General features: G+C 31.5%; 2 protein-coding genes and 1 non-coding gene across 5 annotated transcripts; 2 read left to right on the top strand and 1 right to left on the bottom strand.

Moving 5' to 3' along the window:
- The first annotated feature begins 5,290 nt into the window (after window positions 1-5,290).
- On the top strand, window positions 5,291-11,875 carry LOC124822714 (protein STRUBBELIG-RECEPTOR FAMILY 3-like). Of its 3 annotated transcripts, none has more exons than XM_088098748.1 (17): window positions 5,291-5,669; window positions 5,770-5,984; window positions 6,332-6,461; window positions 6,549-6,620; window positions 6,875-6,940; window positions 7,018-7,089; window positions 7,189-7,260; window positions 7,372-7,443; window positions 7,530-7,595; window positions 8,075-8,140; window positions 8,589-8,989; window positions 9,112-9,524; window positions 10,094-10,182; window positions 10,497-10,635; window positions 10,987-11,123; window positions 11,207-11,363; window positions 11,452-11,875. In XM_088098748.1, the coding sequence occupies exons 2-17, from the start codon at window positions 5,801-5,803 to the stop codon at window positions 11,545-11,547; spliced, it is 2,232 nt and encodes a 743-aa protein (XP_087954874.1). In that variant the 5' UTR covers window positions 5,291-5,669; window positions 5,770-5,800; the 3' UTR covers window positions 11,548-11,875. The 3 variants fall into 3 exon arrangements, with proteins under 3 accessions (XP_087954874.1, XP_087954875.1, XP_047150706.2); XM_088098749.1 differs by having other exon boundaries at window positions 5,795-5,984; window positions 9,911-10,182; XM_047294750.2 differs by having other exon boundaries at window positions 5,292-5,669; window positions 9,911-10,182.
- A 793-nt stretch (window positions 11,876-12,668) lies between these two features.
- Window positions 12,669-19,411, top strand: LOC124822715 (secretory carrier-associated membrane protein 1-like). Its single transcript, XM_047294753.2, has 12 exons — window positions 12,669-12,917; window positions 16,451-16,543; window positions 16,642-16,704; window positions 16,794-16,827; window positions 16,906-17,028; window positions 17,387-17,449; window positions 17,540-17,633; window positions 18,354-18,399; window positions 18,490-18,557; window positions 18,802-18,850; window positions 18,957-19,022; window positions 19,107-19,411. Exons 1-12 carry the CDS (start codon window positions 12,864-12,866, stop codon window positions 19,191-19,193), a joined length of 840 nt encoding a protein of 279 aa, XP_047150709.1. The 5' UTR covers window positions 12,669-12,863; the 3' UTR covers window positions 19,194-19,411.
- Window positions 19,412-26,009: 6,598 nt separating this feature from the next.
- TRNAR-CCU (transfer RNA arginine (anticodon CCU)) lies at window positions 26,010-26,082 on the bottom strand. Its single transcript has one exon. It is a non-coding gene; the product is annotated as a tRNA-Arg (tRNA).

Genomic DNA, 26,082 nt, shown 5'->3' on the forward strand with positions numbered 1-26,082 from the left:
TTGTTTACAGTGAAGCATACACACTCTCGATATACACTTAAACTCTATGGGCTATGAACTTCTAAGTTCACAGTGGAAAAGGAGATGAAAAACATTAATAAACATAACGGGTCCGATAAAAAGAAAACAGCTTCTATTTTTAGTTCGACAATATTTGTTTGACTGATGTAGTTTTCACAAAATGGGTTCACACTTATATTAGGCTATTCTTCATGTCAAGTGGTATCCATTTTATACCTTTATTAATTTATATGATATAAAAATAGAATATATTCATTCTTTTTTCTTTCTTTTTTTGTAATATTATCATAAGAAACACATTCCCAAGAAAGCCAAAGTACTAATTTGTTGTATGTATTATTTATTATAAATTTATAGTTTAGTTATTTATCATATGTTTGTATAAAGAGTCTACTTTGAAATTATCTAACATTAGATTAGGTAAAGATAAAAAAAATCATACCATATAAAATATTTGTAATTCTAGTTTTCAAAATAAATAAATTAACTGACGTTCTTAATTTTTAGTGTAGTTTCTGCTATTTTATTTATAATCTGTCATAAATAAATTATATTTATATTTCTATCTATAGTAAATAAAACAATATTTTTATTGAAAAGAAATTAAATGTTTATTATTATTCTTAATCTGTGTACAGAAATTAAATTACAATATAGTACGAAGGTAGTGATTATGTTAAGATTAATAAAAAACAAATCTAAATTACTAATATTTTTATAAGTATAATCGGGTACGATAATTTATTTAAAAAATACTTTATGATGAGAATTAAGAAAAAAAAACAATTTCTTAAATAAAGTTAAGCTTAATTTTTTTTATAATTAGCTTCAGTGAAGCATAGGCACAGGTTTCGATTTAATGCAGTGGGCAATTTGTCTTGTTGTGAGGGTGGAGACACATATGCGTCACAGCCAACACGATGGCCTCGGTTGTCAAAGATGCCCATTGGTTTCCTTCTGTTTTGCCCCTTTTTCTCCATTCATTGGAATTCGGAACCAAAATGTTGGCTTTTTTAGTTCCTTTAATCCCTCTTCATCATGCCAATGGACATGGTTACTCTTCTACTAATATTTACATTATTTTATTATTAGTATTAAAATAAGAATTATAAATAAATTTAATAAAACTATATAGATTATTAAAATTAAAAATTAATTAGTGATTAAATAACTATTTAATTTGAATCATTTAAAATCATGGAAAACTTAATTCATATTCTAATATTTGAAATGTTAACGATGGTTTGACTGACAGATATTAAGTTAAAAATGAATCAATTGAATTCAAGTCACTTTTTGTAACTTATAATTTAAAAAAAAATTAACCTCAACTCACATGTTAAAATCTATTTTAACACTTTTATCTCGAGTTGATAAACTAATTTTAGTTAAATGTTTAGTTTGTAACTTAAAAATTAATAACTAACTTCTTGAATTAAAATTATTTAATTAACCAAAGGATAAAACTAATTGTTAAATTTATTAAATATGAAATATTATAAGAAGATACAGTTATTCATGTTTTATTACATAAATGAATTTTGGGTTAATAAAAAATTATATTAAATTATAAAAAATATTGATGAAAAAGTTTAAACAAATTAATTAATTTATAATTTTTTTTCTAAATAACTACCTATCTATTTAGATGAATTGCACTAAATAAATAAAGTAGAATGAATTGTTTAAATGGTTTTCCTAAAATTCACTTGATTCGCACATATTTGGTATGTTGAATGACAGTTAGGGTCGAGGTGGATAAAAATACTAACGCGGTTATTGGATGTGCATTTTTACCAAGTTCGATGTTCTTTTATCATTCTTTTTTTTTCATACCATAACCATAATATTTAAACTTCCTTTTCTTCAACCCATTTTATCTCACACAATAAAATAATAGCATGTTTGTCCTTTTTTTATTTACATTTATTTCATGTCTTATATTTATTAAATAAATTAGTTGATATATTTATTACATGGCAGTACTTTTTTTTCTTCTCTCGATCTTGTATAACTTTTTCGAATATAGAGTTAAGGAAATCTAATCATTTAGTCTATTTTTTATTTGTATTCATAAATATATCAATAGAAATCTGCAATTCATGTAAATTGACAGTGAATGCGGTCAAATTTTTGTCCAGAGACTCGGTAAAATTAGTTCTAATTTCGGTTGGTGCCAACTTAATTGAATTCGTTAAATTCGAGTTAGAACTTATTTAATCATATTTAGTCAAATATTTATTAGGTTTAACTCTAATGTATTTAACTAAATTTTGATCAATTCGATCAAATTCAGTTAAATTTTGGTTAGAATTTATCAAATGAATTTCAGTCAAAGACTATTGTATCAAATTTTGGACAAATTTCACTTAGACCAATTCAACCGAAATTTGACTAGGGCAGACTAAGTCAATTTTATAAGAATTTTGACCACAGATGACGCAGTCAAATTCAACTGAATTATGGTCATAGATGACCCAGTTGAATTCAACCAAATTTTGCTTGTGGTCGAATTCATCCAAATTTCTATCGTGGCCCGACCCGCTCGTCTCGACTTTTCACTCAGACGGGCCTGTCATGACCTTTGGGTTAGATTGGCCCATCCTAACCTTTGGCTCGACCTGTTTCGACCTTCGACTTATATCAGTCTGTCTTGATCTTCAGTATGAATCAACCAATTTCAACCTTTAATTTAGGTTAACCCTTCTCGACCTTTAGTCAGACTTAACATGTCTTAACCTTTGACCCAACCCAGTCTATCTCGATTTTTGACCTGGATCGGTCTATCTTAACCTTTGATCCATGACAACCTGTCTTGACCTTCGATCCACACCAACTCTTCTCAACATTTGACATGGTTTGATGCAAATAAATTGTTAGCTTATCTCAATTTTTTTCCTAATTAATCTATCTCGACCTTTAGTCCAATAGAACTCATTTTCGTAATGATTCATTTCAAATTTTTGTTCATAGTAGTTTAACTTAACTTTCTTAAGATTCGATATAACTCAACTTAATTTTTATTCAAACTCAAAATATAACTCAACTTAATTTTTAGAACTCAAAAGATTCGATATAACTCAACTTAATAGAAGGTCTTTGCCACAATATTTTTTTGTCCTAAGCGCAAAAGAGACTAACTTTGTAAGTAGTAGAATGATAATCCATTTGTTTATGACTCTATAGAGTAATACTACTTCAACGCCTATAGTGAATACCAATGTCAAAGACATACGAATAATTGAATTTAATGTCAACTGTTTGTGTGAGTATATGTGTGACATGTTGTATTTTTTATATGTTTAGTTTATATATGACATACTTTAAATAATTTAGGAAAATACTTTTGTTCACTAAATTACCATGTATTTTTTTTTTGTGTTTTGTTGTTCTTTTGCAATGATCACTTAATGGTGTGAGTAAATTGTGAGGTAGATGTTGATAAGCCTTTGATGGAAGGTGAGGATTCGACCAAGTAGTTTTATATTTTTCTATAGATGTTTTGTATAGGAATTATTTTTGTTTTGAAAAACTCAAATGATCATAGTTGATATGTATATTACAATAGTTATTATGGTGGATAACTGTATTAATATCATACATGTATGTAAATATCTGTTTTGTTTTATCAATTTTATAATGCTTTATTCAATAATTTTATACTATTAAATGGAAAGTTGTAGTCCTTTTGACAACCTCATTTATGTTGTGTTTGTATCTAGAGAAGGATTTGGAAAAGTTGATTTAAGTGAATTTCAAGGTGAATATGATGTTGTTTGAATTAAGGAAAAAAATGATGTGATTTGAGATGAAAGTTTATAAAAATTTGTGTACTATATGATGAGTGTGAGAAATTAAAAAAAAATATTTTATTGAATAAAATTAGATGATTGTCATTTTATCTTTGAAGATAAATATGATATAAATTTAAATGTAATTAGTGAAAATTATATTAAGACAAAACTAAAATTATTATTTTAAAAAAGTTAAGGATGAAATTATTATTATTATTAAAAAAAATAAAATAGATTATTTATATATATATATATATATATATATATATATATATATATATATATATATATATATATATATATATATATAAAAGAAGGCATCGATTCCTTTATATATATAACTAAGAACCAAATCGATTCTTATATGTATATTTATATAACAAGCGGATAAATTCTTATACGTATGTATACAAGAAGCAAATAAATTCTGTATAAAAAGTGTTCGATTTCGTGAAAAGGTGAATTGATTTTCTGGTTATGATAAAAGAGGAGAATCAATTTGGTTCAAATGTTTGAAATTTTTTTCTTTAAAAGATTTAATTATCTCATTCCCAAACTCCATTTCCAAGCCTTCATCTTCGTCGCTTTTATCCTTTTAGAACCTCCGTCCATGCAAAAAATAATCATATTTCTCCATCATAAACTTAACCAACATCAAATTTACTTAAAATCAAAGGACCTAATGAATAATTTTATTTCTGTGACGTAACTTTCTCTTTCTTAAGTGACATCTAAGAACAAATCAACATTTACAAATCGTTATAAGTTCCCTGATCCAAACAACATCGACTCTCACTCTTCTGTACATATGAACAGTATCCCATATCCAAACGCAACATTAAACTCCCAATGTAAATTGTTACATTTCTAAAAGAAATTTAAGTTTTTCTAATAACAATAATATCTGAAATAATTGTGTAAGTTGAAAATTACCAAGAATATTCAGAAAAAAAATTAAGAAATTTGGTGCTGTGGGCCAATACATCAAACTCACGCGGAGCCATGGCATGTGATTGCACTCTCCATCACCTTGCAAACGTTAACATTAGCATCCCCACATAATAAAATAGAAAAAAAAATTAATGTTAATTAAGATGAATGAAAGAGAGTCATTAAAAAACATTTAAAAATTATTAATTAAGAAATATATAATATATTTTATCTATTTAAAGTGAATATTAAAATTTATTTTTCTGCTTAATTACAAGTGTTTTGTCACATCCAATTTTCTTCTCACTAAGCAGCAAAAACACAATGGATGTAGTATCTGTTGTTCATAACTAATGCTGTTTGACAAATAATTGACTGGTTGTAACAAGGGGACAAGACAAGGCACAACTACATAATAAGCACTCCATTATTAAACATCAAACATGGGCAGCATGTCGTGGTAGAGTAACCCTACGCGTTCACAGAGAGCGTGGCAACGCTAATTTCACCATTCAGATAATAAGACACTACTCGAACAGCACAAACACACTCACTCTCACTCACCCTCGTTCGACCTCTCTGTAGTTTTTAGAGAGAGAGAAATGATTGTTTGTTTTTCAGAATAGAATTCCCTCAGAGCAGCTTTTCCTCTTGTTTCCAGCTTTTTCTAAAGATTGGGATTTTTGCCACAATTTTTCAATCACTTTCATTATAATTAATATACAATGATCATTATTATATTCTATATGCCAAAAGCTTTAGTGCTTACGTTCACCACTCAAACTACTAAATAAGCTATGAATCTTAGCTCTTAAGTTTATTTACTGACTCTACAAAACTAAACTTCATTTTATCTGTTAGTTTATGGTTTTGATCTCGAGATTTTCAGCATTACTTCCCAGGCTTGTTCACTTTCTCTCTTACGTAGGTTCATTTTGTTTCTCAGATTAATCCCTCGTGTTCATGTTTTATATTACTCTACTCAACTTTAACTTTTTTTATTTAAATGACGGCTTTGTTTTAGATTTTTTGGGGGATTAAATTTCCAGAAGAGGATGGTAAGACGATTGCTTTCAAGGGCAAGTAGTGAGCAGAAGATTGACATTGAGCTTGGAAGAACGGGTGAGGAGAGATCTGGCTCACAGTACAAGGGAGTGAAGATCCATGGCGAAGTTCTTTTGGGATTTCTGTTCATCTGCATAGTCCAGTTTTCACATGCAGACACTGATCCCTCTGATGGTAACGATTCTATCTTCTTTTTGTCGTCACCTACTTCCCTCTAGATTCATGCTTTGGGTTGATAATTATCCTTCTGTGCCTCTTTTGTTATGTGTCATGCTCAAGGTTTCTCATTTAAATCAAAGTTATGTAACCTTGAGGTTGTGATTCTTTCTCGCTTTCTCGTGACTAATTTTTTTGAAGTATCCTGCCTTTATCTGAACCAATGTGCAATGGGTACTGAATATGTGGCATGGGTGGAATTGTGATGTTTTGTTCTTTTACACTTGCACACATTATTTCTTGATTGTTTATTTCATCTATCTGTGGTGCGTCCTAAGAGTGTTAAAGTTTTGTAATTGGAGCAGTTGCAGCAATAAATAACTTATATACTGCGTTGGGCAACCCTGTTCTTCCTGGGTGGGTTCCTAGTGGAGGTGACCCATGCGGACAAGGGTGGCAAGGTGTTCGATGTAATGGTTCAGTAATTCAAGAAATGTATGTAACCACTTTCTCTTGCTTCTACTTCACATTGATTGAAATGCACAGAATATATAACCAGTAGCTCTTTGTCATTCATGACAGAACTCTGAATGGTGCAAACTTGGGAGGAGAACTGGGTGACAGCTTAGGAAGTTTTGTTTCTATCAGAGCAATGTAAAGACCTCTCTCTCTCTCTCTCTCTCTCTCTCTCTCTCTCTCTCTCTCTCTCTCTGCTCCACTCTTGGTAGTTTTCTTTTTCATCCATCTTTCTGGGTGTCCTCAGGCATGTGCATGGCATGAAAAAGTCCATCTGTTAATGTATGTCTGCATCTTTAGTGCATTTCCTCGGTTCATGTATTGCAGTGGGCGTTCTTCCCCACTGTTTCTCCTGCATTACCTTTACCGATTTTTTCATGTTTATGGGGCAGAGTTCTAAACAACAATCACATTGGGGGAAGTATTCCATCCAGTTTGCCAGTCACTTTGCAACACTTGTATGTGGTAACAAATTTTGTGATATATTTCTTCCAACACATTGTGCAAAATAAATTGATGGTTTGTACTTTTGCAGCTTTCTATCAGATAACCAGTTCACTGGAAGTATTCCAGCCTCTTTATCCATGTTGGCTGAATTGACTGACATGTGAGTTTATTGCATTTTCTCTCTCTTTATCAAATTCTAATGATAGTTGTTAACTGTTAGGCAAATTTATCTAAATGATGTTGAATCATCCCCTTTCAGGTCTCTTAACAACAATCTTTTAACAGGAGAAATACCAGATGCATTTCAGTCTCTTACTCAATTGATCAATCTGTAGGGACTCATTGAATTATTCTTCAAATACTAACATGTAAATTTGAATGGAGATCATTTTAGCTTCGTTAAATATAAAACTTATTTGGTGAACCATAAACTGCTGTGCAGAGATTTATCTAATAATAATTTAAGTGGGGAATTGCCTCCATCTATGGAGAACTTGTCAGCTCTGACCAGCGTGTGAGTATCTTGCCTTAATAAAGATTACCGTTTTAACGTATTTCTCTGTTCTCTGTCAATCAACCTAACTTTTTCTTCATTTGCAGACATTTACAGAACAATAACCTCTCTGGGACCCTGGATGTTTTACAAGACCTTCCGCTGCGAGATTTGTACTTCTCTTAACACGTTTCTTATAAATTTTGCATGATATTAGGTTGGTTAAAATAAAAATCAGTTCTTGCAGTTTCATGCCATAAGATTTTGATCCCTGAGAAACCAGTGCTTTAATAATGGGAAAGTTTAATGATCCTTTCTTCACAAAATAGGGACCTTAGTAAGTAAAAATTACAATGATTAAAATCTAAGTAAATGAAAAATATTGGACAAATAGCTTATTGTTTAATGACATGAGCCAAAATCCAAATTAAATAAATGATAGAAACCAATATTCAGAAGAAAAAAAATTTATGTGAACTGAAAACACATTTGGTGAAAATGTAGTGATTAATTTGTTTTTACCAACTAATTTAAAGAACTGTTGATACAGTTTGTAGAAATTTTGAACCATTTGAATTTGTATAGAATCTTTAACTTTTTAATCGCGTTTATTCTCTTTTAAATTTGTGCCTACTCTTCCCTGTTTGAACAGGAATGTTGAGAACAATCAGTTTGTTGGACCCATACCCCCGAAGCTGTTAAGCATACCTAACTTCAGGTGAAAACCTTAAAGTATTGTTTTCCCATGCTCAATTAAGATGCTTCCTGTGTTTGAAAAATGTGAAGATGGACACGGACTTGTGTGAATTGTAGTTCATTTTCATGAAAATATTTGCGATCATTTTAATTACCAAGACGTGCAGTGTTGTAAGCATTCAGAATAGCAAACAATTGGGTGTCGCGCTGCCTCCACTTATACAGTCAGACAATTGAAACTACACATAATTTAAGATAAAGAAAAAGTCTCAAGTCAAGGTTTTGAGACATATAACTTCAAATGTGCAATTGTGGGTGTGTTTACAACAAAAGTATTAATCAAAGTTTCCTTTATTCTCTGTTCCTTTATTGATTTCTGTTACATCAGTAATTTGAGTGATAATGTCGAAAAAGTATTATACATGAGTAACTTTGGTTCTTCAATAACTGATGATGATTTTGTTATGCAGAAATGATGGAAACCTGTTTAATATTAATGTCAATGCTACTATAACCCCGGCACGTCCACCTCATTCTCCAGTGCCAGTATCGCCATCAGGAACTGTGGTTTCTGGGACTCCATCATCTGGACGTTTACCTACTAAACCTACTGATGGACCAACTGCAGCAAAGGAATCAAATTCTGTGAAATCGAAAAAGAATACCAAGAGGGTGGTTTGGATATCTATTTCTAGTATATTGATGTTTGTTATTGTAGTCCTGGGACTTCTTCTCTTTGTTCCAAGATGTAGTAGAAGAGAACAGGTTAACAAAAGTTCCAAGCAACATCAAGTGGGAAAATATGGAGGTGAAAGACAGAATCCTAGAGAATATGAGGGATTTGTCCAACCACCTAGTCAAACTGAGAAAGGCAAATATATATAACTTTTGGTCTCTCTAATTTTGTTTCTGTTATTTAATTTTTTGTTGTGAGGATTTCACTAATATAATCATTGCACTTTCTAATGATCTTTTATTTACTTAACTTAATAGTACCAAAGGGTGCTGTTGTGAGGCCGAAAGGGGATCAAGAGGAGGCAAGGAGAATGAGGGCAATTCCAAAGCTACAAGGCGAGCAAGAGAAGAATGAACAAAGAATGGGAACAATCCCAAAGCTGTTAGATCATGAGATAGATATGAGTTCATTAGATGTATATTCCATGCCTTCTCCACCAGTACCTCCTCCACCTCCACCACTCCCTACTGAGAGTGTGATTGTTGAACCAACCTCATTCCACAAAGGGGCTAACTTCAATCCTCCCAAAAAAAGTCCAGTTCCTCCCACTTTTGCGAAAACTTTCACCATTGCAGCCCTACAACAATATACAAATAGCTTTTCTCAAGACAATCTTATAGGTTTAGGAATGCTGGGGACTGTGTATAAGGCAGAACTTCCTGATGGAAAGGTATGACTTTTGCATCTTAATAGCATTGATGTTTATGGAATCTACTGATGAAAAGTCGTAGACACTAGCTTTTTGTGTGTTGTTCCTGTCTTCTTCATCTTTATTGTTGTGGCTTATGATTTATCTTTCTAAACTTTAATCATTGTAAGGTAGCTACTGTTGTCTTATCTGGATAGGTGATATTTGTTTTGGCACATGTTTGAGTACTGTTATGTTTGAATGCTTTTTTATTCAAGTTCCACCATTTGTGTTTCATTTGCCCCAACACTTGTAAATTTAATATATATATATATATATATATATATATATATATATATATATATATATATATATATGGTGATTGGTACTCAAATTTTGACACTCACTCTCATTATATGAATTGCTAGATACTTGCTGTGAAGAAACTAGACAAGAGAGTTTCTAATGACCAAACAGATGATGAGTTTCTTGATTTGATAAACAACATTGACAGAATCCGGCATGCAAATATTGTTGAGCTTATTGGATACTGTACCGAACATGGTCAAAGGCTTCTTATTTATGAGTACTGTAGTAATGGTTCATTGCAGGATGCACTCCATTCAGATGATGAATTCAAAACAAGACTGTCATGGAATGCTCGTATCCGGATAGCACTTGGTGCAGCTAGAGCCTTAGAGTAAGTCAATCAATAATCAAGTTTAGACATTAGGGAAAAATATTTGTCCCTAGCTGTCAATTTTCTGTAAATAGTCACTTGAATGTTTCCGTTTCTATATTTAATTTCTCTTGCCTGGATTGTCATGTATTTCTCAGTGGGTTAATTAATTTAATGCTGGAGTTTTTTACTAGAAACTTGGGATCAGTTCACTATTACATGGTAGAACCTTTTGAGGTTTAAGTTGCTAAAACATTATAGTAGATGTCCATTGACGATAATGTCTTTTGATGTGCTACTTCTGAATCTAACACTGTAATGTTGTTCCCGACAAGGTACTTGCATGAGCAGTGTCAGCCACCTGTTGTACACAGAAATTTCAAGTCTGCTAACATTCTCCTTGATGATGATGTTTCTGTTCGTCTATCTGATTGTGGTTTGGCTCCATTAATAACTAAAGGTTTTGTAAGTCAGGTAAGAAATCATTGCATAATGTAAAAAATATGCCTCTGCATCATTGCTGATTATTGTAATTTCATGTTTTGTTTAAGGTCCCTCCCCTCCATCATGACTAGGCAATAACTGAGAATTTGAATAATTCGCATAGGCATATGAATATTGATAACTTATAGCCATAAGATTGGCAGTTATTTTCACTCAAAAAGAAAACTTCAAAATCATCCTAAATGAACATGCTTCCTGTGAAATGTAAACTTCGATTTGCCTATTTCCTGTGAAGTATCGTGCAAGCATTATGTCAATGGTTCTTAGCATAGCGTAAAAAACATTGTTATTTGCATTATATAACATTCCAAGCATTTTCAGCTCTCAGGACAACTTCTAGCAGCTTATGGCTATGGAGCACCAGAGTTTGAGTCAGGAATTTACACATACCAGAGTGATGTTTACAGCTTTGGAGTGGTTATGTTAGAACTTTTGACAGGCCGTCAGTCCTACGACAAGTGAGAGCCAATAACTGAAGTATTTCTGCTTCTATTTTCATCTATTTATGAGTTACTTCATCTATTCTGAAAATCTTGGACAGAACACGAGCTCGAGTGGAGCAGTTTCTGGTGAGGTGGGCTATTCCACAACTGCATGACATTGATGCATTATCAAAGATGGTTGATCCTTCTCTAAAAGGAGATTACCCTGCCAAATCATTGTCAAATTTTGCAGACATTATTTCTAGATGTGTTCAGGTAAGCTTCTTTTTCTCTGAATTTAGAAGTGTCGCTTAGCTTACGAATCTCTTTGTCATGAAATTGGATTTGGCCTTATGTTATGCAGTCGGAGCCAGAATTTAGGCCAGCAATGTCAGAAGTTGTCCTGTACTTGATAAATATGATCAGGAAGGAATCTCAGCAAAGTGAATCAAATGAATAAATAATTATGGAAAGTAGTGATATTTGAAGATGATTACATCTACAAAGAATTTCATGCATGATTGCATGTCACCAAGGAGGGTCTTCCTCCATATTCAAAGTGCTAACCTTTCCAAAATTCACATGCAAGGAGGTTTTGCCCAATCAGCTTCAGAGAATGGTAGCATGTCATGTCAGTCCTCCCACTCATGGGTAGCTCTTAATTTATTATTATTAGTTAATAGTTCTCTTAACATACTATGTTGGAGGTTACTAGAAATTAAATTAAACTCATTTGTTTCAAGATAGATTCCGTAGTGTTGATATAGAAATATTATTCATTGTACACATTCAAACTTTGCAATCTTATATGATGGTTGTCCATCAATATTAATAGGATAAAGTAATACTTACAATAATTCACCAATCATAAAATAAGTACATTGTAGGACACCTATTATGTTTTCTTTAATTCATATTATTATATAGTTGTAAACAACTCTTACTTTCATCCATGTCTAATTACTAACTCTCAATAATTACAAAACCTTTAACTTTCCGTCCTTAAAACTAAAAGCTCTTTATTTTAATTTCTATAAATATTATTCTAATCCTTTTTTATCTTTAAAATTTTTTAGTCCTTATTATTCAAGTTTAGAGGGACTAAATGAAAATTTAAAATGATATATATATATATATATATATATATATATATATATATATATATATATAAGAAATACAAAAGGTAGTTTAAAAAAATTGTAGAACTAATAATTTGGACTGGAGTATTTATTTTATTTATAGGTTGTAGAACTGAAATTCAAGGTATTTTAATTTTAATGAATGTTTTTCTTATCTATGTAATAATTATCTTTCATCTCAAGAACTAATACCTTGTAAAGGTGTAACGTCTCATTTCAAAGGGTCCAAAAATATTAATCATATCTGATATGGCTAAACTCAAACAAGAAAGGGGCAAAAACGGAAAACAAAAATCGCATGAAGGGACGCTGGTATAGCAAGACAAAATTATGCATGCAAATTTTTCCCTCTCCATCGGTGATTTTTTGTATGACATTATTGTGTTGGTAACGCGCCCACTAGTTTCTCTCCGTCCCTCTTCACTTTTCTTTCAACTTTGGCGTCAACAAACAAACATGGTAAAGCAAAGAAAAACCGTTCATTTCTATTCCCTTGGCTACCAACAAATATCTTAATTCCCTCATTTTTCGACGCTATTCTCATTTCTCTTCTCACCGAATCTTTTATCCATTTTCTTCTATCTCTTCTCTCTTCAGTTTTATTACATCTCTCTCTGTCTAGATATCCGTGTTTGTCATGAGTAACTACGACACCAATCCCTTCGCCGAAGATGAGGTTAATCCCTTCGCCGTAAGTTTCTTCCCTAACTATTCTCTTTTTATCCATTCTTCTCTCATTCAATTAATTAATTGACATAAATTGACTTGCTGTTTCATCTTCTCTGCATGCTTCTCCATAACATTAGGACTTTCAATTATCTGATACGTGTGTCATTGCTAAATTGAATGGCATTCATAATGTAGCTATACGGAGTGATTTTGATGCGATTGTTTCGAACACTGTTCAATGTTAATTTAGACTCTGTTCGTGTAGCGATCAAATCTTAGAACGGAAACTTGAAAACAAAACGTTGCTCATGAATGACGCCACATGTAATAATTCTGTGGCACATTAATTCTCTCTGTTTCTACGGAGCAGGTTTTAGATTGTGGATGTATGTATGTGATGCCATGGCAACCTCTCCGTTGCGGTGGCCGCCACATTCGCGCCATTTTCTAATTGCCAACCTAACATTATGATATCCGACTGCTGATAAAAGAAAACTAGAATATTATATTAGTTTTTAGTTGTCTGTGTAATTAGTTATTTTTTAAAGTAAAATACATATTTGCGGAAAAAAATTATCAATTGCGTGAATCATAAATGTAAAATATTTTTAATATATACACACACATACGTATAAAGTTAAGTATTGAATTTAATTTATACGTATGGTTTCTTAAACACATTTGATAGAATATTATTTAAACTGAACTCAATTGGCCCATATTATTTTGAAAGAAAATTTAAAGAATACACATAAAAGATAGAGAAAATATCTGTATATTTTAAAAATTATTTTTATTTTTGGTAAAAAAAATATATTACAATCTGTTAGGAAACAATTTATGAATATTTCAAAAGTTATATATCTTCTTTTGGTATTTCTTACATGGTTTGATCCTGATCCAAGAATATTAGGACCAGAAAAAATCTAAATGGCTAAAAAGCTCTCATAGAAAAAACTCACAAGACTACAAAAGTCATGTGGTTCAGGACCAACCCATTATTTTGCTTTTAGAAAAAATATTCATTTTGAATATAAGAAGAAAAAAATGTAATTAGCTTCTAATTTTTTGCAAATCTAAGTGCTTTTAATTTGTCAAATAATTATATTCAAACATTTTAATTAGATAAAATAGATTTTGTAAAATATTTTAATAAACTTGATTGCTTGCTTATATAGGAAAATTATGCAACAACATAGAATAATGAAATTTTTGACTGACTAAATATATTTAATTTTTTTTGACTGACTAAATATATTTTTAAAGTATATAAGATAGTTATTTAATTTTGATGTGCAAAAACTTCATGTATATTTTTCATATAAACATATTTAAGTAAGTAATTTCTTTTTTTTTTCAATGAATTTTTATCAAAATTAACAAGAAATTATTTACAATATTAAGTGGTTTATGATGTATCATTTCTTAATATTCACTAAATTTTGTATTGCTATTAGAACGAATACTAAAATATTATATGCATTTTCTATGCTAGTTGTTATTAATTCAATTGTTCAACATGCATGTAGTTTATTGGTTTATCATTTTTCTATCTTGTAATTTTTTTAATCATACATATATATTTCAATTATTCTTTTTGTTGATTGATTCACTTATATGATTTATCATCATATGTAAAAAAAGTGATATGAAATGTTATCTTTAAATCAAAATTTTAAAATATAATTTTATTGATTTTTTTTTATATTATGTTTTAACATGAAACTTCTATCTTTATGTTTAAATTTCTAATCACTTTGATTTTCTTCTTTCTAGAATTAAAAGAAATTAAAAATTATTAAAATGTTATAAAAAAACATACATAATATATAAAAATCAATTATTTATCACAATATAACAAAATTAACTTCTTAGCAAGTCATTTATATCATTTATATCTTTTAAAATGTTTATTTGATTTTAAATAAATTAAAATCTAATTAATACAAAGAAAAGTCATTTTATTTATTTAACATGAATTTCTTTTTACAAAGACTACATTTGGTTAGGAAATGTTAGAAATAATAACGCGAGTTTTTTTTTAACAAAAATTAACAATTAATAAAATTATTAAATATTTGATGTGGTCGTGATATATGAAAAAAATATGAAATGTTATTTTATACATGAAAATTGTTATATATATGAGTATGATATAGAAATATAAAAATACGTATTTTATTTAATAACATAAGTATGTTATAAAAATATTTATTTAAATATAATAAAATTACAACATATTAAATTATTTAATATAATATATAATTTTATATGTATATATATAAATGATATTATTTCTAAAAGTTAATTAAAATTTTGTAGTGAAATTAAACTACCTTAATCCTGACTCATTTGAGAAAATACTATGGGGGTTGGGGACTTTTATTTTGTCCCACACTTGAGGGTAGACTTCTTAAAATGGAGTTTTTTCAAGAGTGAGTTGGATTAGCCCATAGATTAAGTTGACAACATGAATCAAGTTGACAACTCTACTTAAAGCTTTGTTTCAAATTAGTGCCACTAAATTATTTTGAACACTTAGTAGAAAAAATGAAAAATACTCATATAATGGAAATCCAAGTTTTAATAAAGTTTCAAAAGAATGTTACTAGAATTTAAGAAAAAGTTTTCATTTACTGATTTTTTCAATCATAATGTTTTTTGAATTATTTCCGTATTGCTTTGTTATGTTATGCTTATTCGTATTCAGAAAATAAAATAAAAAACCAAAGAAAATGAAATAATGAATTGACGTTAGCAGATATGCCAATATATTGATATATTCGTAAAATGTGTAAAGCTATTCTCTATTCGTACTTTTTTATGAATACTCTCTCTTTTCGTATTTAAGAAAGAAAAAATATGTTGTCTTTTTTTTATGAAATTCTTTGTTTTCAATTGTTGCATTAATTGATTTGTTCTTAAATTAATTAATTTTCACGATTTTACTAAAAGAGATTTATAAATGTCTGAACTAAATAATATAAAGTTTTTCTGTCTTAATTTAATGGGAAAATATGAATATTTGACATAAAAGTTTCACTCAACAATTTCAATTTTAAATTAGACAGAGGTTTTTTTTCATCATACAAAAAAATATAACAATGATAACTATAGATTAGCAATACAGTTTTTTAACTAATTTATTGATTTATTAAAGGTGTGAAGTGAATTAGTTGAAAGCTTTTTATAAATAATAACAGATAGGATATTAATCATAGTACGGGTTAATTAAGAAATAAATAACGATAAAAACAAATACAATGACCAATCATAAGATGTAGAAGAAATAAAGAAACTAATCATAATTAAGATACTTTAGATATGATAAGGTAATTTTTTATATTCTATAATAATAATTTTACCATCTAAAAATTTATGTACTTCCAATAATGTATTAGGAGGGATCTGCTAATAAAAAAGCATCAGGGCAATCAAATTATGTTGGTGGTGTATTCTATAATACAGTAAGTTCTTCCTTCCATGTCATTACTACCATTATATTAACTTATAATCAAATCGTGACCTTTGTTTTTATTTTTCAAAAAAAATCAGAATTCAAGAAGTGCTTCTGCAAAGCTTTCACCCCTGTCTCCTGAGCCTTATGATCGTTCAGCAACTGTTGACATTCCTCTCGATTCCTCAGAGGTACACCATATTATGAAAATGTTGAAAGAAATGTAAAAACTGTGCTATATGAATTTTGCTGACCAAATTTTTAATTGTGTAAATTGTTATCTTATAAGGACCTCAAAGCTAAGGAGAAGGAACTCCAAGCCAGAGAGGCTGAGTTGAAAAGAAGAGAACAGGTGATATATCAATGACTTACGCAATGAGTTAACTTGCCACTTACAAGATGTTGAGTTAGCTGATTAACTCGTGATATTATGTTTTGTAGGAGCTAAAACGAAAGGAAGATGCTATAGCACGAGGTATTTTGAGTTCATTTATATATTCCAGAACCCAACAGAAGTTAGGTGGCTTACACTTTGATTTTGGTTTTTTTGCAGCTGGAATAGTTATAGAGGAGAATAATTGGCCACCTATTTTCCCCGTCATTCATCACGACATTGCAAAAGAAATACCAATACATCTTCAAACAATCCAGTATGTTGGATTTACAACTTGGTTGGGTATGTTAAAGTCTATACAACTTTTTTTTGTCAAAGGTTATGTTTTAGTCATAGCTTCTTGTTTCCTCATAATTAGTTAACACAATCGTATCTGGGACCATTGTTTCAAAGTCATATAATAATTAGTATCAGGACCATTGGAGACAAATTCTGAATTAAATAATTAAATAGATATTGAAATTATTTAAAGCTTATTTATATCTTTAATTATATGGAGTAACTGGTGAACATTTAGTCTATTAGCACTCTCAAATATGACATTCCTGTTTATGAAAAAGTTTCTGGTATAACATCCTTCCATCAACACATATACCTTTAATGTCCATACCATCATTTTGAACATTTTAACTGTCTACAGGTTTGATGGCATGTCTTCTATGGAATATTGTAGCAGTTACTGTAGCTTGGATCAAAGGAGAAGGTTTGCTTTGCAATTAGATATTGGACCATTAAACATAGTAGGAAATAATGTTGTTTACACGAACTTCGTTTTGTCTTGCTTGACTTGTAGGTCTTTCACTCTGGTTTCTAGCTATCATATACTTTATTGCCGGTGTGCCAGCATCGTATGTCATGTGGTATCGACCTCTTTATCGTGCTACAAGGTAGTTTTCTATTTTCAATTCTTCTAGCTTTGCATGGTGTTCAAGATGTATTTAGCCTTTTCCTAAACTAAAAAAGTAATTGTTAATGTGGTTCACATGAGCTTTTTGGCCACAGTGAAGTATCAGACTTTTTCTGTAGCAGCAGCATATACATACATTTAGGGAATTTGTAGGCAGACTTTAAATCCAATAAAAGACAACTCTGTCATTGTGAAACTAATATGTTTGGGCATGCAATGTTTACATTATGAAAATGAATACCTTAGCCTAGTTTTGTCCAGTGGAAGGGAGGCCAAAAAGATAGAGTAGGATTGTTACTTTGGAGGCCATTCCTTTCGATGTTATCTCTAAATAACTTGAAATTTCTCATAATGGTTAAACATTAATGGATTTCAAATTTTGGGATTAAGGTTCATGAATTTGTTTAATGTGTGAAACAGAGCACATTAAAGTAAAAGCTAAAATAAAATAATACTTATTATGGTTATAATACATTATTATAATAATAATAATAATAATAAGTATCATCACTACTAAAATAAACAAAAATGTATTTATAGTATATAAAGTATAGAACTAAAAATATTGAATCTTACTAGTCTGTATATCATAGCCATTTAGTATAAGAAGTTCTTGATTCTTTGTTTGTCCCCTCTCTCATTATTAACACTCAAAATTAGAATGTTGTGTTTAATAATTTTGGGTCATCTTCTGTTTCAGGACGGACAGTGCTCTAAAGTTTAGCTGGTTTTTCTTGACTTATTCGGTAAGTTTTACATACTTCCTACTTGTTCTCATTCTTTTGCTCCAGTTTCTTGAAGTGTTCTTATCAATTTTTCCCGTTCCTTCCAAACAGGTGCATATTCTCTTTTGCGTTTTTGCTGCAATTGCTCCTCCAATTATCTTCAAAGGAAAATCTCTCACGTCAGTTCCTTTCTTAAACTACAATCTTTTAATTTAGGACAAGGGTATTTGACATTAGAAATTTTTTACACCCAATTGATAGTATCCTACATTATTTTTTTAATTTCTTTTTTAAATTTAAAAATTAGTTTTTGTTAAGATACCACTTTGATCAGTTATATGTTATTGCTATATGCTCCTTGTGCATCGTGGTTGCTTTTTTACTTGAATTAACAGTTGTTATATGATGTTACGTTGTGGGCAGAGGTATTCTACCTGCATTTGAGGTATTGGACGGCAATACAGTGCTCGGGGTATGTACCACTGTTGTTACTTTGTTGCTTACATTTTATTATTCTTTAACAAGGGAGGGGCAATTATATTCCATGATTAAATGACGCTAAAAGCGCTCAATTACAGATATTGTATTTCATTGGGTTTGGATTTTTCACCATTGAATCACTGCTGAGCATTTGGCTTATTCAGGTTTTCCATAATCCTAGATTTACTTTGTTGCATTCTTATGACTTTACTGCTTTCTTTCTTTATATTTAATTTATATCTTTGCAGCAAGTATACATGTACTTCAGGGGCAGTGGCAAGGCTGCAGAAATGAGGCGAGAGGCTGCAAAAGGAGCCATGAGGGCAGCTCTATGACAAAGCGGTGAAATCTTAGCCATGGACATCCAATATATTGATTTGATTGTACTTTTCGAGGCCTAGGAACCCAGTCAAACTGGATGCTTAACATAAACTCTACTTGTGAATACATTAGGCTACACTATTTGAGATTTCAGATAATCCCTTCATGTCTGTATGGCTTGTTTCGTAGAATTTTATTTTATATTAACAAACATAGTTTTATGAAGAAAAAAAAATATCTTTGTCATGAAACAGTAACGTTGATCGTCATGGTTATTTTAGAAACTTGAGGTTTATTCACGGATGGGAATTATGAAATTCGTGATGCTCTAAAGCATTTATTGCACTACGATACACAATAAACCAAAAGTTCATGCTTTTAAAGATAATAAAATATTTTCTAACACAAATTAATATGGTAACTGATTGTGTCTGTAAGTGATATCCATGCAACAGTTAATCGATCTTTTATGTTGGAATCACATCTGACGTTAGCCATTGCTTAAAAATTCACACTTAATTTCATTCCGATTATATAGAGATAATGGCAACTTGTTTAGAAGGTGAATGCTTCTATTCGAGCATAGTATTCACGTCAAAGATGTTATTGCAAGAAAGAGATGACAAGTTTTTTCCCATAAAGATTATTGCGTATAAATTACATATACAGATTGTTGTACTACACTAGTGCAGCGAGGAGATTTTACCGCGGTTATTTTTCACTATACGTCGCGGTTTAAGAACCGCGGCATATTCAGCCGCGGTAGTAAGTCAGAGACTTTAGGCCGCGGTTATGACCGCGGTATATAGGTTGCGGAATATGCCACAGTTGTCGAGGGAACCGCTGCCTAAATCCATTTTTAAAAAAAAAAAAAAATTTCCACTATATGCCGCGGTTCAACCGCGGCAAAAGACTCAAGCATATGCCGCGGTTAGTGTTAAAACCGCGGCCATATGTCTCGTTTTAAAAAAAAAACGAAACACTATATGCCGCGGTTGTGGTTAGAACCGCGGCATATTCCCCTGCAGTTTTTTAAAATTGCAGGTCTGTTTTTGTGATATCCACTACCACAAAAACAGACCTGCATATAAAAACATGTACACAAATTCAATTTGAACATAACAAACACATGTTCAAATGTATTTCAACATCAAATAAAGTACAAAGTCTAAGAAAATTCAATCTAATCAAATGCATTGTTTAAATCTAAGAGCTATTGTATAATCTAATTATATACTTCGCAGCAGCGTTCCTAATGAATAATAGTGACTTCTCAGGAACTGGTGTAGTAGTCTTGAATCTCTGCAAAAGACAATTCATTTTAATTAGTGTATATGAATTCATGCATTACCAAAATTTTAGCAAAAACTATACCATACATTACCAAAACTATAGTAATTTCATACATTACCAAAACTATAGCAATTGTTATTATGCAAAAACTAAAGAAGAAATCATGTTAAGAATGCAAAAGGGCATAAATACCTGGAACAGGGGCGGCGAAAAAGCTTGGTGCAAAAAAAACGAAATGGCAGCGGAGAGGAATGACAGGCGTTTCAAACGATTTTGATCGGCTAAAACTGTTTCTTATCGTCAAAAATGAGAAATAACCGAACAATTTTGAGTTTAAACGGTGAAAAACGAGGTATCTGAGATGATGGGTGGTCGGCAGGGAGAAGAAAACGCGAAATAGAGAGGCGACGCGAAGAAGACGACACTGTTCCAAGTTTTATTTTTTAACTCTGAACTGGGGAATCTACCGCGGTTCACTACTTAACCGCTGTATAATATGGGTATATGCCGCGGTTTCACAACCAACCGCGGCATATACTGATTAAAAAAAATAACCTAAATGGCATTTTTGAAATTATTTTCAAACTATATGCAACGGTTCAGCGGGCAACCGCAGTATATTCCCCGAAATATTTCAAATTCATTTTAAATTTATTTCAGGTAGGAGAATAGGTCGCGGTTGCTCTTAGAACCGTGGCCTATACCCCTGTAACGTGCTGAACACAACTGTCTCCCCAACTGCCTTTTGGGAAATTTTAGTAGATAACAGGGGTATATGCCGCGGTTGTTCTGCGAAACCGCGGCATATACCCCTGTAACTTCTGAAATTCTCTGACTGGCAGAGAAGTTCAGAAGTTACTGAGGTATATGCCGCGGTTGCTCTGAGGAACCGCGGCATATACCCTTGTAACTTTTGAAATTCTCTGACTCAGTCAGCCCCTGCAATAAATTGGCATGGGTATAGGCCGCGGTTCTCCAGAGAACCGCGACATATACTCTGTTATTTAATTTTTTATTCAGACGTGGCGTCAAAGGGGATGGTTGACTGGAGTATATGCCGCGGTTCCGCTCTGAACCACGGCATATGTTTTCGATTTATTTACAAAACTGCCACCGCGCACCATTATGCTGTGGTTTCCGGTGAACCGTGGCATAATGTGCGCTGTAAAAACCCAATTTTTTACTAGTGGTATTAATAATAATAATTATATTATATTATTTTCATTTTTAATATATTATATATAGTTTCATAATTTATAATATGTATTAATTCATGTTCTGAGAGAATCTTTTACCTATTTTTTTAATTCTCTCGATACTTTTTTCATAATATGATTAAATCTCATATAATCAAATTTTCAACAGAATAAGTTTTTATTCATTCTATAGATTTTTTTTCCCTTAACTTTTATAAGATTTTGTTATCAGCGTAGGATCAATTGAAAAAAAATATCCTATTGACTTATTTATTTTACATTGTCAAATAAAAAAAAAACGTGTTTTCCACGTATTGATATTTTGATAATTTGATCCGGGTTACTAGATTTTGGAATAATTTATTAATCGAAATAAAATTATAATTTTTTTTATAGATAAACATTTCAAATAAGGAAAAATAGTTATATTTTGGTTTAAACCCTTGGTCCTCAATTTTGTGTGGTGATCTCAGTTGTGTCCTCATTTTTGCAACTGTCTCAATTGGGTCATATTTTTTTGTAAAAATGAGCCAATTTTACCCTAACCGTTAAGTGTTCTCAAACACGTTAAATTTAGCTGAGCTGTATTTTATGTTTTGATGGCGTGACATTGTGCATTAAATTGAATGGGTGATGTGTTTTATAATCATCAAATCCACGTGGCGATGGTGCTTCTTCTTCCCTCCAACCACTGATTACCTTTCACCTCTTTCGCTCCTCCACCCAAACTGCTTCCTTCCAACTTCCACCCTCAAACCCTCACTCTCCAGACACACACCCTTTCTCCCTCAACCGAGGGTAAAATTCTTCAGATTAAAACATTTTTACTGAAATAAGATTAGAGAAAGAGAATTAGGGATTTGGTCAGTGGGAGAAGAGGAATTGGACTCCTAGAGAAGACGAAGACAATCAACTGCATTCTACCAATCCGAAACCTATTATGGTTTTTCGCCTCTCCCACCAGACCAATTGGAATCTGTCCACTTGAAACCAAAAGGGAACCAGAGGAACCCCATAAGCGCTCATCTCCTCCGCTCATGCACGTCCGCCTCAGCCTCCACCCAATCGGTCGTCGCGAGTCGTGGTCCAAGGCGTCGCCAGCACCGCTGTTCACCATCAGAGGCATCGCCGACCATGGTGTCAGGTCCTCCCTTCTCCTTCTTCTCTTCGCGCGTGAGAGAGAAGCTCTCTCATTCCTCTGTCAATCGCCTCTTGTGCGAGCTCGGCCGCCGCGAGGCGTGAGCCAAGGTGCCACCAACGCCACCGGTCGCCGCCAAGCTCACGGTCGGTCATCGTGCAACGTCACCAACGATGAAGGTGATTGGTCTTCGCGGTGGTCTGATTCAAACTCAGATTTGGGGCTTTCTGTTTCTAATTTGGGAGTATTTGTGATTAAGGCTCACGACTTGCTCGAAAGGTGGAGAACGACCGTGATTGTTTCATGGTTGCCTCAAAGATGAGGCGCGATGATGTTGAAGGAGATGGTTGATGAAGGCGCTGATGAAAACTGGGTTTTGTGGTGTTTCGTAGGTGATTGCGATTTCAATTCGGACCAACCATTACCTGAAGGGAGAGGCATCGTGGAATGTTACATGGGACACGCGGCTGGCGCGGTGGCTCCGTCGTCCTGATTCCGCGTGGCTCCTCTTCATAACTTTTGGGAGTAAACATTATTCTTATTATTGATGGTCTGGCGGTAGACGATTAAAAAGGATGAAACATTTTATGTTTGTGATAATTTTCTAAGAAACTCAATATTGAGATTGATACTATTGAGTTACATTTTTTTTAGCATTCTTGTGTTTTTTATAATAGAGAATTTGAACTTCGGAGAGAGAAAGAGAGACAGAGAGACAGAGAGACAGAGAGACAGAGAGACAGAGAGAGATTGCTGCTGGCGAAGCTCCAACCGTGACCGACGGCCGGCAGGGAGGCCCATGGCCTGACTTAATGATGAACGTTCGGTGGTTAATGTCCAGATCCCTAATTCCCTTTTCAATTCACTCTTTCATTTTCTGACCCTTTTCAATCCCTAACATAGTATTTTAACATAAACCAATTCAATTTTGTCACGTCATAATTTTTTAATTTAAATAAAAATTTCATCTAATCAAACAATGTACATCAACATAAACACATCAGCTAAATTTAACACCATCTGAGAGCACTTAATGGTTAGGATAAAATTGGCTCATTTTTACAAAAAAATATGACCCAATTGAGACAGTTGTAAAAATAAGGATCCAACTGAGATTACCATACAAAATTGAGGACCAACCGAGGGTTTAAACCTTATATTTTTTATAAAACCATATAGAGAGTTACTCCCTCTACCATCACACACTACTTGCTGCATCTCCTCATTCCTCTGTTGTCCTTGAAACGGATGTCGATACTTGAAACGAATCAACATTCGTGCACGGATATTGACATCCATTGAAGCACAAACAAATGTTGATATCCGTCGTTTAAAAACTAGGCTTGTTGGCAAATGGGTACCTTTTTGTCTATGATGAGTATCTTGGAGGTTTTGTGATCCCTGGTAAGAACACTAGAAGATCCAAGGGTTATGGCTTTGTAAGTTTCCTTTTACCTTCTGGATTTTGGGATTCTCGCTCACATCTTTGCATAGTTTATATTTGCATGTTTATTCTATTTATGGTTGTATTTGCATGATCTTGAACAGTGAGTATATGGTTTGTTGTTTTCCAAGGTCACATTTAAGGATCCTAAGGTAGCCATGAGAGCATGTCAGAACCCATCTCCAGTTATTGATGGAAGAAGCCCTAACTGCAATTTGGCTTCTCTTGGTGAAAAAAGAACTGACCACTAACTTTTCAGCATGGTCCCATTCCTTACATTCTCCTTTATCTAATTTGTTCTTCCTTTTTTTCTCATAATGCTTTACCATTTTTTTAAAATTTTCTATATCTCCTTATAATAATTTATGAAATTAATACAAGTTTAAATATGCATATTTTGAGTTAAATGATCAATATCAATTTAAAATTAGTAAAAAATTATGTTTAAGCAAATCATGGTTTGGATTAATCATTTTAATCGTTTAAAAATTATGTTATTAAAATCTTTTTGGAATTGCTCTAGAAATCTAGTTTGATTGTGTTGTTATGGTTGATTTTTCCGATATTTTCGCTCAAGAAAAAATAGGAGAGAGACTCAAACCTTATTATTTATTCTTTTTTTAGTTAAACAAAATATTTTTCACTTAAGTAAAAGTAGAGTTGAAAATAACATTGTTTTCAACAAAGGGATGAATTTTTCGCTCAAGCTAAAAAAAATATGTTTTTGGTCTCTTAAATTCATTGAGTGTGAATATTCTTATAAATGCAAATTAAATATTAATTCTTCTATATGATTTAATTGTGGTTTTAGTTAAATGAATTGTCTTAAATTCATTGAGTGTGAATGTTTTTATAAAGGATTTTAGTTAAATGAGTTATATTATATAATAATGTTTATTGAGATTGATGGAATTTGTATGTCATATGAAAATGATTATCGAGATTGATGAGAATATGTGAATTTATGACTACATATATGGAATGATATGTTAATTGTTGTTTTAGTTTAGTATTAAGTATTGACATGTACATTGATAGTCTAATTCATATAAACTAAGATATTCATATAAACTAAGATAACATGTGGTAAGAAGTTGTAGAATGAGTTCTTACACACCATGACATGTGTAGTTGGTTATAATAAACTTACATTAATCTCATATTTTTGGATTTGTTTGTAAATTCAGATCTTGAATTAGATTAAATATTAGTTTTTTTTATAACATACTTAATATGTCTCTTCTAACATATGTTGTTAATACAAGTGAAATATTGTGACTTATTAAGTAATTTTTTTGTGCTATGAATTGTGCATATATAAGTACAACTGCACAAATAACATTTAGAAAATAAAGATATATAGTTTTTATTTTAGTTTAATTATCTTTATACAAATGTTTACATGTGTATATATAAGATGTATTTTAGGTTGTATTATTTATTATTGTAAGATTTGAACATATACTTTGTACAAACCAAATTATAATATAATTGATAGTTTAATTTTTAGGGTATTACAATCAAAATTTAAACACAATCAAATTAAACATGTTATAATATTGAAGTTAAGAAACATCAAAATAATTTATCTTAATAAGTATATTTAAAGTTAAATAAGCATAATATTTTATAGATTTATATCACTCATCATAAGATAAAAAATAATTTAAAGAATTAAATATGTTTTTGAGTTATAAACTTAAAATAATATTAAAATTTATTTATAACCTTTCAAATGAAAAGATATAGTAAAAATATACGCGCCAGGTAGGGGTCGAACCTACGACTTTCTGCTTAGGAAACAGACGCTCTATCCACTGAGCTACAGGCGC

The sequence above is a fragment of the Vigna umbellata genome, chromosome 9 (genome assembly GCF_029865625.1).
Source record: "Vigna umbellata cultivar VRB3 chromosome 9, Vumbellata_1.0, whole genome shotgun sequence".
NCBI lineage: Eukaryota > Viridiplantae > Streptophyta > Magnoliopsida > Fabales > Fabaceae > Vigna > Vigna umbellata.